The 16,098-nt window shown below is 37.7% G+C and overlaps 1 protein-coding gene across 1 annotated transcript in view; it reads right to left on the bottom strand.

Annotated features, from left to right (window-relative positions):
- LOC149300863 (target of Nesh-SH3-like) overlaps positions 1–15,700 on the bottom strand; it is a 171,001-nt gene extending 155,301 nt beyond the window's left edge. Inside the window, exons 1-2 of the mRNA XM_089484449.1 lie at positions 15,608–15,700; positions 14,920–15,010 (exon numbers count right to left, since the gene is read on the bottom strand). Coding sequence (XP_089340575.1) covers positions 14,920–15,010; positions 15,608–15,700 — 184 coding nt within the window. The remainder of the gene's footprint in view (positions 1–14,919; positions 15,011–15,607) is intronic.
- Positions 15,701–16,098: the final 398 nt, after the last annotated feature.

Consider the following 16,098-nt stretch of genomic DNA (forward strand, 5'->3'; position numbering starts at 1 on the left):
AGAGGATCAGATGTTTCGCTAAGACCTGATGCCTCTAATTATACCCCACTTTTCTTGTATTGTATAACAGTTCTTCTTCAGAGTGGTTTTCACTTGGAGGTTGGATGGCTATTTCAAAGAAGTGCTAAGTTTAGCATTGTCCAGAGAGAAGGGACTGAACCGGCCCTAATTATAATACTAGCATTTTCCAAATGGAAAAAAAACATCTTAATATCAATCTATTCACATCTCAAAGGTCAAGATATTTGTAATCTTTATATCAATCAAACATATCCATGTATGTATGAATGCTATCCATTGAAAATCCTTAGATTTCTCAGTTGTTAGTCACATACAACTGTTGGGCAAATTAAAGGGGAACTGTTGTCACATAAAATAAGACTGGAAGAAATGAATAAGTACAATTCCATTTAGTGATGTATTTTACAAAGCATCTTGTAATGAGAGTATATGCATGGGGCATACACTTGAACAGTTTATGCCTACATAATTGTTTTGTGATGCACTTGACCTTGTTATCCAAACCATGTTCTACTGGTTCTACAAATCATAACTACTGGATATTTTACAGAGAGCACAAAAAAAGATGAGGGTGGTATGATGAGAGGTGGTATATGCCTTTGATCTACTGTTCACTAAAAACAGTATTTTTTTTATATTTAAAATTTTCATACTCTGATTAGCGTTCTATTGTGTCAGACAACTCCCAAGACTAAATTAAAAAATAAAATAATAAAAAAAAAAAAAGTTTATCAAATTTTGATAATTGCTCAGGATTTCTTCTACAAATTGACTAGCATAGCACCTTAATTCAGAATGTTTATTTTGTTAACATAATGAGCAATCTAGAATGGAATTCTATGCAAATCTACAAAAAAAAACATTCCTGAGTTAAAAAATAAATCAAATGGCTGTATGTCTGAGACATCTAATACCTACAAAAAAAAAGACTTGAGAGGTCCTTTCTTTATATACAGTATCAACAAGAATACAAATGCATGTTTGATAAACACAACTTGACAAGGATAAGTCAAGATTTTTATTTTAGATCAGCACTGGCGTGCAGGAGGTTTGATCATTTAATTACATGGAGGACCTACCTCAACCTGGAATGTATCATGGAATGTGCACAACTGCATTCAGTTCATTATTCATGTAAAGCTGCTCCTGAGTTAACAATCCCTGGCCTTCACTAATAGGAACATTAGCAACTAGAAGAATAGTTAGCTTTCACTCTACCTTTTCTCTTTGTTTAATGAAAGCAAAAGATTGATGTTTGTGAAAACTGTCATTAAGAAATTGCAGAAATTACATTTTTTGCTTCATAAATCAACCTGTTGTTTTTTTTGTTTTGTTTTTTTCTAGGTAGGCTCATATTTGTTTGCATTCATGAACAAAAGCAAATAATAATAATAATAGGGTATGACAACACTTAACTTATTATTAGCTTATAAAAAAAATAATTTACAGACTGAGTGAAAAATAAAGTATATATTGCATTATATACTTAATTATATTAATTATATATTTATTTAGATTACTGTATTTTATACCCAAATAGAAAACTATTTTTTCAATGAGATTTGTCACTAAATGCCCCATGAAAAAAGTTGATTTGGCCCCTTCAACACATTATTATTATTATTTTGATTATTATTTGCATTATATTTTATTTTTATAGCGCCAACAATTTTACGCAGCGCTTCTTACAATACAGTTATTCAAAGGGTTTGACAAGGCTAGAATTGGGAGACTTAGACAAAACAATAATGGAAATTATTGTCATTGGATTATATCTGGGCCCTTAGTCTATATTGAGCAATAGGTTTCACCTAGATATATTTATGTATGGGTATTTTTTTTGCCTGTATTTATTACTAAAGTTTAGTTCTTTGCTATATTCATTTTCCATATGGGTTACTGTACTATATATCCATCTGGCACTTATGTTTTGAGTATTTAAGCATTCAATTATAATGCAATATACCCACATATAGAGATTAATCACATCAGTGATGCCTGTCACATGTAGGAATGAATGTTCATGGAACACTTGCTTAAGCCTCTTCCTTAACATCATAATTGCTCAAAGCTTTCACCACTTTAGACAAATCACAAATTCAGCACACATCCAAAATTTCATGTGGCTCTGATTTACTATTTGTAAAAAAACTACCATGTCCGACATTGATTTCACAGAGCTAGGATATAACATGCAATGTCTTAAGAGTTGAGCAGTCCAGCTTCATCATGATTGCATTTAATAGTGTTTGTGTTACCTGATGATAAACCCTATACATACAGTGGATTCATTTAAGCATTTGAGAGCTATTAGTTTTAGCAATCTGTCCACAACTGACAAGCTGTGTTAAATGTACCCTAAAAAGTATTTTTTTTTAAATGTATATGAATACTACCTAATATACGTGTCCAATTCCAGAGGTGTCCCCTACTGTAGATATATCAAAAGAAGTGGGGATATATTCAAATGAAAAAACAGACATACTGTAGTGTATCCGTCACCATTAACGGGAAGTTCCTTAAAAAAATAATTTTCTTTCTTTCTTTTTATTTGATTTGTATTTAACTTTGCTCCATTAAACTTCCTTGATCTGCCAAACTGAAGGCTGCCACGTTCTTTATTTATGTGACATTTTGAGAGACTTCGCCTGAAGCATCAGCTGATTCTTTATGGCAAAGCTAATGAAGTCGCTTTTAATATGTTCCTCCATAGACATTCATTAGTCAGGAATAGATGATTTACACTAAGTCATTTGCTTGCTGACTACAAGGCAATATAATACGTTAGGGCTAGTAGATGGGGCTACGAAAATAGAGCTGGAACACATACACATCCACAAAAAAGCAGTTGTCCTAAAATATTATATTGTATGAAAACCAGAAAACAATATAATATATACAATATAAGACACATTTTTATTGTGATACTTGTATGAAAACCAGCAAACAATGTAATATATAGAATAAGACACATTTTTATTGTGATACTTGTAATATAAAAATAGTGAAGGTTCTTCTTTAACAAAGGATGAAGACACAACCAGTGTTTGTATCCAAACCTGCAAATATGTACACTGATGTTTTTGGCACATAAGATCACATATCAATTTAGAAGAATTTAGAGTCCTGACTGAAAAACACTGTTACTTAGTTATTACTTAACACTTTAATAGGGAGCTCAACCCAAAAACTAAAGAAGGACCTGTATCTGCCAATCTAAGTGTCATTCTGCTGCCGATTAAATATGAATTGAGCGTCCACGTAATTCATTTCTAAAAATATTCTGTCTTCTTTTTGCTTTTCCTATATGCTTCCTTTAAGTACATGGGGACAAAAAAAAAAGAGGAAAAAAAAGGTCTCAGGCATTTATAACCAATGTAAGCATCTCAGGGAGGTTCTCGTGGCCACAAAACCTGGAGCTGACTACCTCCTATAACATTCGCAGTTAACGATGTCTGATCTTAATTAGTGCATTTCTAATATATACTGGTACATGTATATCATAGTTAAAATTCATGCTTAAGCAGGTGACTTAATTGGGAACCTCCTAGGATTTAATGCAGTTGTCCGACGCATTTGATTACTACCGTTAGCAGGTCACTACAATAGAATTCACATGATGGGTTAAAAATGGGAATTAATAGTTTGCTCATTTTGAAAAGGTCTCAGGTATGGTATCATAAAGGAGATTGTCTATGAAGTATGCAATTTGTCATTTTCATATTATATTTAGTAAATGTAAAGGCTTAGGACATAATATAGATTTTTTATGATTTTCAAAAATACATGTACATTTGGGGCTTCCCATTGGTTCTTTATTAATTTAGTAAGTGTAGATAACAACATCCTTACTATTGTCATTAGTGGAAATTGTAAGTTACTGAGTCACCTAGATCACATGTGTATGCAGGCTTCTTCCACATAGGTGTGATGTCACTGGCATTCCATGAGTACTTATAATGCAAAAGCCCATGTAGATCTCTAGTGTGTCATGTCATCCTGGCACAATTCACTGGGAGAAACATTGATGTTCTGTAGACGCCAACCCTACCAGTCTGACTGTACAAGTAATTTGTTCATTGACCTTGTGTTACCCTGATGGTAATTACAACAGACTACTAATCTAAACACAGAAAATATTTACTGGCAGTACTGTAATTTTATGAGAACTCTTCTGATTTTACAGGGAAAAAAGGCGCAGAGTGGGAATAGAAGACAACTGCGTTGTAAAGTTACAGTGAGCATTTTTACTGTTTTAGTACTGAGAAGTTTTACTAATACAAGGTGTCTCAAGAATAGGCATACACAAAAATAAATCACATGAGTAGCGCATTACAACACATTATGTAGAAACACATTACCTATTGCTTTGGAGATACAGGGCTGGGTTCCGATGCATGGAATATCTATACAACATCCGATGTTGTCGGTTTTCTTCCCAATAGTCCTTGCCATTTATGCAACACAACAATATGTAGACCCAACATGGCCTCCTGCAACAGGGTTGCCAGTACTATGACCAAGAAGTAAAAGTGATAAGGAGAATGGGGGGGGGGGGTTACATTTTTGAAAGGAATCCCTGTATCACCACCGTTAAATAACTCAAGTCTTACAACTAATCTGACTGCAAATGCACAACACTGCTACCATGGGCTTGGTAAGCAAAGCACGCTCTGTTAAAAACTTTTATAGGCATAAGCTTGCCACTGAAAGGGTTACACATTTAAGTGAGGAGGAAATGCCACCTCCACCTTCAGTGCCAAACACCATAAAACCCAATTCCACTGCAGGAACTGACAGCATCCCTGCCATTAAATGTGCCCACCCATAATTTTGCCCACCCATAATTAACACTTAGTTAATGCAGTGATTTATATAAACAGAAATGGCAGACAGATGTTTCAAAAAGTTATTCCTATTTGGGCAAAATCTATCTATCTATCTGTCTATCCATCTATCTATACAATCCAATAGATTATCGCACTCACATCAAATAGGTTATAAGCTCATAAGCTCTTAAAACTATAGTTTTTATTAAGGCTACTTAAAAACACCTTTCTAAGATAACAAAATTTGATATTTAGTCACATATATATATATATATATGGCCATGTTATGCTAAGCACACCACTATGCACTATATACTACCCACTATGGGTCCTTGCACTAAATACTGTTGCTTATATGGAGCTAGCCAGGGTCCAAAAGGCATTCTAGGTTTTCTATAAAGTGGAATGTCACTACAGTATACTTTACCATTACAACTGTCTGACCACAAACATATACATATATATATAGGGTCTGACAGCAGTAGTCTAGTTTACTTAGTGGATAATCCACCGATAATGTGGATTGTTTGATTATTATAAGTCCAACATGTGAAGGAATCTCCTCCAGAAGTTTTTGCCATAACACTCTACCTACTACCCTGAGACCAAGAAACTGTTATACAGTTATACAGTAAGACGTAAGTATGTAGATGGAACATTTCATCACATCCACTTGGCTATTCATTATGCGGGCCAAACATGGCCGTTCTTGCAGGAGTACACACACTAAACATGATTCGCGTTATGACCTTTGTTCAATTCAATGCATTTTATGATAGTATTTTCATATACATTTACATGAACTGTATGGAACCCTTCCAATAAAAATAGCTTTCCTTTCAGCCCAATTCAGGTGAAAAGGAATCTGGCCGAAATGTTTAATACTACTAGTGATCTATCAAATCTGAATTAGCTACAGATTCATTTCTGTCTAACTTTCAGCCAATTTTGCTTTCAAAAATAACTGAATTTAAAAATGTTGATAAAGTGAAACAGCATGTTATTAAGCATTAACCAATGTTTTTCATCAGTCTTTTACATATAACTAATTCTTTCTCAAGGGATAAATAATAGGGATATTACTCTAAATTTTCTATAAGTACTAATTTTATTGCCGTTTCTTTTAAAATTTTCATTTAGTTGGTCCATCATTTTTTGTTACAAGTAACTCCATCAATTACATTTCTATATGTCATTTCTTACTTCATTCTTTTCAACTAATTGTGACAAAATGTGAAATTATGAAGGGTCGATACATACATAATAGGCTTATAGATAGACCTATTCCCTATGTTGGGATTTGGACTCTGCATACTAATGCTGACTATGTGCATGTTCCACTATATGTCATTGGTGGCTAAGAATGGACCTTTTTTCAACTGTAGTCATAAGCCCTATCCCAAACACATGGAGCCCAAAATATATTTACTACCAGTTTCCAGCCCAATTCATGTGAAAAGGAATCAGAATATTGTCTTAATACTACCAAGATCTAGCTATTAATCTGCCTACTGGACCACTTTTTGTGAGGCCCAACATTAGATATAAACCCTGAAGGTTCCTTCTCGCAGGTAAGAGTTGCCCATTGTCCAACTGCCCCCCAGAAATAATTATTAATCCTTATATCTTTAATGTCTAATATATGACACAAATGCAGGCATTGATGATATGAAATCATCAGAGGAAAGCATAAAATGACGAACCTGCTATATTTTGTTTTCTTGACAGGCCAGAAAGCTCGGTTACTGTTTTCTCAAAGTGAAAGAGCACCTTTAAGCCTTTCTCTAACACACAATTCAGAAACCAAACTGAACACTGGCTTCATCATGTTGGCCTAATCCTCCACGTGCACTGAAAATTAGTAAATATATAGGAGAAATATTTGTATGTTCATTAAGCTATGCATAAGCTCATTCACACCTTTGTCTATTTCCCTTAGGCTGTGACATGTCCGAACAACATCAATTGTTTCAAAAACCAAGTTCTAACGCTGGGCTACAATGGTTTAAGAAACATTTAGGAGTAGTTGCATTGTTTTCCATTAAATATTTGTAAATCCACAATGCCTTAACCTGTCCGGACAAGTGTCTAGGAACTGGGCAGTGTTAATGGAATCTCTTTCCCTGGGTCATGCCATAATTACAGTTCTCTATTATTTTCTTTTAAAAAAAAGATTAGATAGATAACAGACACATGCCTTTGTAATTAGTTTCCATGGCGACATTTTTGGACTTGTTTGTTTATCGCTTAAATGGATATTAAAAATTATTTGTTAAACAGACATTGGATCATGTATATCAACTCCCTCAAAAATATACAACAGAATTCGTCAGCAAACATTTGTATATTCAGATTAAGTCTTTATGAGTCCAAACAACTGTTATTTTCCAATTGATTTTTTTTTTGAGATTAGTATAGCAAATAATGGTCACTTTTATTTCAAGTGCAAAAAAGCATATGCTGTACTTTCTCCCTCCTTACATCACAAGTTCACCCAGGGTTGCATGAAAGCAAGTAACATAACTTTGAAATATTATTACTACACTTGTGAATTCGTATTCGGGCGAACATGTAAACAAACACGAAGGGTGCGTTTTCGTTGTTCAGCCCGAATACTGAACATGGTGGCGGAAAAACGTATACGAAGCCCCCCAACCGAAGAATCTTTGTGTTCGTCTTCGTTTACTAATCTCCCTGGTCCCTTCCCCATCTAGCCTACCTTATCTACGCAGCATCGCAGGGGTTAAGGGAAGCGGAAATTGGTTGGTTCACCGTCAGGAGTTAAAAGGCCGTGCAAGCAACTCTATTGGTCGTCTGCAAGGGCCTCCTCTGGCCCTTGCACCGATTTCCACTTCTGTTAACCCCTGCGATGCTGCGTAGATAACGGGAGCAGAAATCCGTAGGTTTGCCATCAGGAGTTAAAGACCTTTAATTCTTGGAGCGGGGAGACAGGCTAAGTTCCCCGTCAGGAGTTAAAGAGCCTTGTAAGCGACTCTATTGGTCACCTGCAGGGGCCTCCTCTGGCATCAACCAATTGGCGAATATTTGTGGAATACGAAGATTTTTTCCCCCACGAACACAAACACGAACAGTTGGCCGGCGCCCAGGTCTAATTATTAGAAATATATCATTTAAAAAAACAACGTAAAAATATATAATTATTTGGTGATATTAAATTCTATATAGATTTAAAAACTTGGAATGTTATGCCAGATTAGAACTGTTCAGCCCATCTAGTCTGACTGTTTTTCGTGTCATACCTCTAAGCTTTAGGCTGATCCCATGTGTGTTTTAATTCCCCTCTAACCCTCTAAAAAAACTCTACCACTTCTCTTGGGAGGATGCTCCACTTATCTACCACTCTAGACTTAGATTATGAATAGACCGCTTGTTTTAAAACATATCCTCTATTGAAATAAACTTCCCTTCTGTAGCTTTCTTTTTATCTACCACATATGTATATACATAAATACATACATGCAGTTTGTGTAGCTTATTATAAGCATATTGGTTTTGGTTATCTGCCATGCCTAGATGCCAATATAGAATGAATGTGTAACCAAATGTACTTGATTTTTAGTCAAGGCAAGCACATATTTCTACACTCACTGGCCACTTTATTAAGTACACCTTGCTAGTACTGGATTGGACCCCCCTTTGCCTTCAAAACTGCCCTTATTCTTCATGGCATACTTTCTACAAGGTGCTGGAAACATTGAAATGGTACTAAGGGGCCCAAAGTGTGCCAAGAAAATGTCCCCCACACCATTACACCACCAGCACCAGCCTAAACTGTTGATACAAGGCAGGATGGATCCATGCTTTCATGTTGTTTATGCCAAAGTCTGACTCTGACATCTGAATGTCACAGCTGGAATCGAGACTCACCAGACCAGGCGACGTTCTTCCAGTCTTCCATTGTCCATTGTGAGCCTGTGTGAATTGTAGCCTTAGTTTCCTGTTCTTAGCTGGCAGGAGTGGCACCCGGTGTGGTCTTCTGCTGCTGTAGCCGATCTTCTTTAAGGTTCGATGTGTTGTGCATTCAGAGATGGTATTCTGCTTACCTTGGTTTTAACGAGTGGTTATTTGAGTTACTGTTGCCCTTCTGTCATCTCGAACCAGTCTGCCCATTCTCCTCTGACTTCTGACATCAACAAGGCATTTTCGTCCACACCACTGCCGCTAGCTGGATATTTTCTCTTTTTCAAACCATGCTCTGTAAACCCTAGAGATGGTTGTGCGTGAAAATCCCAGTAGATCAGCAATTTCTGAAATACTCAGACCAGCCCATCTGGCACCAAAAACCGTGCCACGTTCAAAGTCACTTAAATGCCCTTTCTTCCCCATTCTGATGCTCGGTTTGAACCTCAGCAAGTTGTCTTGACCTCATCCACATGCCTAAATGTATTGAGTTGCTGTCATGTGATTGGCTGATTAGTTATTTGTGTTAACAAGCAATTGAACAGTAGTACCTAATAAAGTGCCCAGAGTGTATATTTGTTTTATTTTTTCTTAGGATATTTGGATTTGGAAAGTATATGATTATGTATGCTAGATCTGATATCTCTCCTACAAACCCCAGGTTTTAAATAGCTGAAAACAAGTTGTTTTTGTAAGTCAAAGGTATATTTATTTGCCTTGAAGGAAAAGTTACAACCATAAGATGGAATTAATTTTCGTGTGCATGGTTTGCAGTACAATCAAAACAATATGACTCTGCATCCATTATCATAGTAATTCACCTGTAAATAATGTAGATATAATCAATACCTATCCAAATATGTGGTTACTATGTAATCATGAATACAAAGTTCTAAGATGGAAAGCAGGAGGCCCAGCTTAGAATTTACAGGAAAACATCTGGTGAGCAGAAAGAGCCACCGTTTTATGGGGCTGTCAGTAAAAGGTCATGGAAAAACATTCACAAGGTAAAGATGAGCATTAAGCATTGCTGCTCTCCTTTAACACGTTCACTGTTAAAGGAAACCATCAGTCAAACAGCTATGCGCAGTGATTTATATTATAGTAAAATATGGATTTTTCAGCCAAGATGTATTCTACATATGTGAGGTGCTGCAGGTGTGTGACGAACCAGAGGAAAGATAAAATTCTCCTATTTGGTATTTCTCATATTCTCCTCTGGTATTTTATGCTCTTTCATTGCTCTTGAGTGGTCTGTTTAACAGCAAGCAAAATGTTCATGGATCTGTCATTTTTATTTTCTTCACCTAATGTTGTGTGCTAAACGTGTTAGTGCTAGGTGAAGCAACGTGTTGGAAAACTTACCTCCAAAGCATCTTTACAGCACATCAGTATTGCCCAGCCAGGCAACGGTTCAAACTGGGTGGTGACATTGTCTGAAGGCATCAGACCCAAATTTCTATCTTGGCTGGGTACTACTCTAAGCCAGACCAAGGGTAGTGCCTCAGCCACCTCACTACCACTTACCTCCCTGACCATGGTCATCTACGCTGAGTGCAGGGATATGACATCATAATATCAGTGGTTCCAATGCCTAAACATTGTTTGGAGAGGCACAGGCGCATGCCATGCCTCTGCAAATCCCTCTTTACCTATCGTGTGCAATGGAGGGGGTAGTGTCATTAAAAAAAAACCCTACCTAAATCCCCCAGGTAGGTATGATGGGGTGCTTTAAAGTTCTCTATCCATCCTTCTCCGATCTATGTTCTATATCCCATTTACAAGCTGTAACTCTATTAACTAGTTATCCCTGTTGTATTAGCTGTTTTACTCCTGTTTTACTTATCTACGGTCCTGTTCCTAGAAACCCCAAGCGTAGCAAATGTGTTTGAAGAAAGAGCATGTTCATATTCAAAGTCAAAACATTTATTGTTGTAGATCACAGTCAAAATACTTCTTACAGTAAGTTTTAAATCGGCCACTTTCCATGAATAGTTTTGGAATATAAAATCATAAGACCAGGCTCTACAATATTTATATTCAGGTGCTCTTCTATGGTGCTGAGCTGGAGATATACCAGTTTTTTTTAACATATTAACATAGTTAACATATTACAAAGGACAAAAAGCCTGAACTGTGGGGTTAAGTTATCAAATATTGGTTGTAACCGATACTAAAATCAGTATAACAACAGCCAGGGTACAACCAGCCATGATTGTTGTAAAGTATTTTAGAACATCGGAGGGGGGTTTCCACAAAGTTCACCCGGATTACAGAACATTATATTCTTGCACATAGATGATTAATTAGGTGCATGTCATTGTTTGATAGGGACTTTCTGTAACATTATTTAGTTGTATGCACAGAGCACTTGCTCAAATAGAATGCGTGGAAAAGTTAACCTTAATCCACACAAAGGAATTAATAATTTATTATTTTAAAATAACAAAATCAATCAAACAGAATCTTGAACCAAGAGTAAATTCAAAAGGTGTTATGCATGACAATAAATCAAATATCAGAATATCCAAAATGTGTGTTATTTTTTGAAAACAATATCTATATAATTTTATGTATTTTATAATTTTTAGCCCTTTTTACACAGCCAACTATTTACTCAGCGCTTCTTACAGTTCACACATTTAAAGGGTATAACAAAGCAATAATTAACATATTAAGGTAAACTAACAAATTAGGTAGGTAAAAAGGCTCTGCTCTCAAGGTTACAAGCTATAGGTATATCTGCAGATATCTTTTCACTCACATTCACCTCTTCGTTTGCATGTCAATACATCACACTACAAAGCAACAGGGAATGCAATCAACAAATAAGTGTTCTGTCTTGAATTTTATGGTACTGCTATCCATCATGAAAACGAAAGGAGAGGTTAACTTTTTTAAATATACCTAGAAGGGATTGCTTAAGGTAGTCCTATAAACAACACTTTAATGATAACAATTGAATACTTTCACTCCTTACCCTGAAAAGCAATGGCTATTAATTTCTGCTGACCTTAGGGCTCCATGTACATGTCATCCAAAGGACAAACACTGTACTGAATGATTCATTATCCAGATGGAAGCCTTTGTTCCTTTCGTCCGTGCCAGTAATAGAATTCTGGCACACAGCCGTATAACTGAGCAGTGGTATCCCCTTTATAAATCTTTCATGCATACATGACATTGACATTATGAACATACGTAAAAATGCATCATAATCACTTTTATACAGAAAATACAAATCCGTGGCTACTATAAATATATGTACTGTATATCCCGAACATAGGTAGGATTTTGGACAGTGTTACACAGAATCAGGTGTTGAAGAATTTTTACTTTCCAGCCCTTTTGTATTTGCATTTTACATGGCGTCTTTAGTGGCAACTACAAAAGGGAATCATTTTATAATCTGCTTCCTTCCTTGATCCTAGCACCTCAGAGTTTCTTAAACTATACGAAATCGTTTCAAGCATCTGGAATTTGCAGTGTTGTAGTTGTCCCTGCTCTATTCTTCACCTGCCACTTCCATTTTCTCAATAAATCTTGTTACTGACAAACATTCAGGAATTCGTCTACCACATACACAAGGCATGAGATGCTAACAAAACTCTTCATTCCCATGTTCCCCTTGGATTAACGCTTGTTCTTGCTGAGTCTTTAATTAAATCTCCCGTATTGTCTTCTTAACACAAAATACCCTCTTAACTGCCCTCGATGCTCTGCCCATGCCTTACTTTTCTCCTCTGCTACTGACATTTCCTTTCACTTTGTTCCCCAGATTTACCTTACATTGCTTCTATTAATCCCTTACCTAATTCTGTCAGTTATCCAGATTAAAACACATCATGCAAACCCACCTGTTTAGAGTACTATTTGCTCCTATCTAAGGTGCCATAGAAAGCCGTCCCTCACACCTGCTCGGACGCCCCTACCCATAGTGGGCCCTCTCCATGAACCTCTATGTATTACTGGCCAGTCGGTGCACTTCTGAGAAAAGGCAGAGTCATGGGGACAGGCTTTCCCCTGTTCTTCCAATCGGGGGAGGTGTCCCTGGAAGCTTTGCCCTTTTATGGAAGTGCACCGGAAGTGTCCCAGGTGTCATTAGGATGGGGCCGTACTGGTACACAGGGTCAGGCAGTTCCCAGGCCAATCAAAAATTGCTCACAAAAGGTCATTCCAGGCCGCCCCTTGTGCATAATGTGGCACCTGAACATATTAGGGTCACATAACGCAAGGTTACATGACCCCAAGATTAAACACACGGCCGATGGCATCTACAGGGAAAGATGTGGTTGAGGTAACTGGGTGAGCGAAGGAAGGAGAGAGAGGGTGAAAGAGGAGGAGGGTAAGGGAGAGAGTATGCATGTGAGCACCTATGTATGTGGGTGTGTGTAATAATGAATATGTATGTATAAGTATGAAGATGGACAACGTTGGTACTATTAAGCTGTTTGGGGACAAAGATGGCAGAGACAAGCTGTCTGGGGATGATGGCAAAAACAGGCTGTTTGGGGGCAAAGGTGGTACAGAGAAGCTGTTTAGGGGCAAATGTGGCACTCACAAGCTGTCTGGAGGCAAAAGATGACCTGATAGAGGTGCCTTTTGCCAGGCACCTCTATCAGGTGCTCTGCAGTAGTACATAAGCAGGACTCCCCTAGGTTGAGGTGGGAGCAAAATTAAAGGTATGAGCAGCAGAAAAAAATCAAGAACAGTCCAAAAGGTCAAGGCAAGCAGCAATAATTCAAAGAGAGAGTTAAGCAGAGGTCAAAGGCAAACAGGACAACCCAAAAGGCAAACAAGAGGTCAAATACTGGGCAATCCAAGGGTAGATCTGAAGACTGAAGTCCAAGGACACACGGGAACCAAAGCTCCTGAAGACTGGAGCAATGAGATAGAAGTCTGTTTTTTTTATAGTGATACAGATGTCAATTCCTCCCCTACCTTGATTGAATGTCAGAGGGGTGCATTTCCATAACACATACCCCTCTGCTAGCTTGATTACAGGCCATTGGAGGCCTAGTAATCATAACACCTGGCTCTCCTTCTCCTCCACAGGTATAAACAGCACTGGACATGGATTTGTGGGTGTTTGTGGGGCTGCTGCAACTTTATTTTGCGGCTTCGGCTTACTCTGCGATTGTGACCTACTACACCAGGTAAGGGCCAGTGGGGCCTGACAGTCAGACACAAGCTGTTTGGGGACAAAGTTGGCACTGTTAAGCTGGTTGGGGCAGACATGTCAGAGACAAGCTGTTTGGGCACAAGGTTGACACTGTCAGGCTGTTTGGGGACAAATCTGGCACAGTTAGGCTGTTTGAGGACAAAGATGGCACTGTTAAGATGTTTGGGGCAAAGATAGCACTGTATGTTTGGAGCAAATGGCGTGTGAATTTACAGTAACAGTGGTTGCTGTTACACATATCATGGTTACATCATGGACCACATGCTAATTTAACAAATTTCTATTATAGTTGACATGAATGACTTTTACATTATTTTAATTACATATTATTATATCTTAAAATAAGAAATACAACATTTGTAATGGTGTAGATAATAAAAATATACAAGTAGGTACTTGGTATCCATTCTTAATATACTAATATATAAAAGGAAGAGGTGGAGCCTAAAGAGGAGGAGGTTGGACCAAAAAAGGAAGGGGTGGAATAGGTGTGGCTGGGACAAATTAAGATTAGGGGAAACGTGATTTTAGTCAGGCCTAGTGCAGCATAAAACCTAAATACATCAATGATTTGCTCTCTGACATTTCAATGAAAAGGCAACTTGCTTTCATCTACCCAAAAAAACACAGGCATCTCGTGCCCTTTCAATAGCCTACATTAATCCCAGGACATTCACTTTGTATTTCCCTTTCCGTTCTAATAGATTAGATGCAGGGCCTATTACACCGTATTTACCGGATTAATATTCATGTATTTGTTCTGCTGATGGATTGCTATTTTTAGTTAATTGCAAGAGCATTGTAGAATCTACTACTGTTGTTTTTTTAAAGTATATCCAAGCCTTTGCCAGAGATAATGGTTTAATCACATCATGATTTATCACTGATCATTAATTATCCCCTCGTGATTTAATGTAAGAAGAGGCAACTGAGGGGTTGAAAAGTATCAAAATACTATTGTTATACCTGTGTTATAAGTACTTAAACAGGTGCTCTGCTTTTGCCACTGGAAATATGGATCAAATATTAATTTTGATATGATGTTACTGCATTTGTGCTAAAAAAAGGAAAGAGGGGTAACATAAGTTAATACTTTTTAGTATTAATAGATATCATCATAAATAGGTATATATGATGAAGTGTTTTTGTAGGAGTAAGGAGTAACATCTTTGAAAATAAATAAATACATAAATAAAGGGTTTCTTATGGGGTTAGTCTCCCTTTAAATTGTTTTACAATAAGATCATCGCTTTTTTGGAAGCAAAACTAAAATGAATACTACAGATGTATTTACTCTAAATGTATAGTGAAGGCCAAGCAAAAATGAGCTTTTGAAGGACTGAGCTCTTTTGCAGTTGTAGCTCTTCACTATCCAATTTATAGATGGAAAAGGAAGATGTGACTAATATCAGTTACGTTATTCCACCTCTGAGCTTCTCTAACCTTGAAATGCCGGAATTTCGTCAGAGCATGCCAAGTACTTTTCATAATGTCATAAGTTGTGCAAATCTTAAATAAATAATACATCACTTTCAACTAAATTAAAAGGCAAGTATGGGGGGGCGTGGCTGGACGTGAACCAAGATGGCCGCGTAGTGCCTTTTCTCCTCCACAAAGCCTCTACATAAGCAGCTATTATTAGCCTTTATTCTACCCCCTGCCGTTCCAAATCGCGGGGATCTTCTGCAGCATGCCCGGGGGACCGCGTAAGTCCACTAAGAAGTCGACGGTCCCAGATATCTTCCATAGAAAATCGGCTTCTCCTGAGCTTCCCGCGCTGCCTCAGCCCGAGCCGTTGGGCCTACCGCGCGACATGGCGACAGCGACAGCTTGCACCAGGCAAGATATTGATGACATCAAATCCCTTGTCCTCTCGGTCAAACACGATTTGATGGATCATATCCGCACGGAACTGCGAGAATTGAAGAGGGACATCACCGAGATTGGGGCGCGGACGGACACTTTAGAACGAGCTCAGGCCTCCCTGCAACGTGCTCATGGCAAGATGGCTGAGGACATCGTCTCCCTCCACACAGAGGTACAATCCTTGCAGGATGCCCAAGAGGACCTGGAAAACAGGTCGAGGAGGGCGAATTTCCGCCTTCGCGGGGTACCGGAGACGTACCTTGATTTGCCGCAGGTGTT

The sequence above is a fragment of the Sceloporus occidentalis genome, unplaced genomic scaffold, assembly GCF_023333645.1.
Source record: "Sceloporus occidentalis isolate IW3139 unplaced genomic scaffold, rSceOcc1.0.p SCAF_22, whole genome shotgun sequence".
NCBI lineage: Eukaryota > Metazoa > Chordata > Lepidosauria > Squamata > Phrynosomatidae > Sceloporus > Sceloporus occidentalis.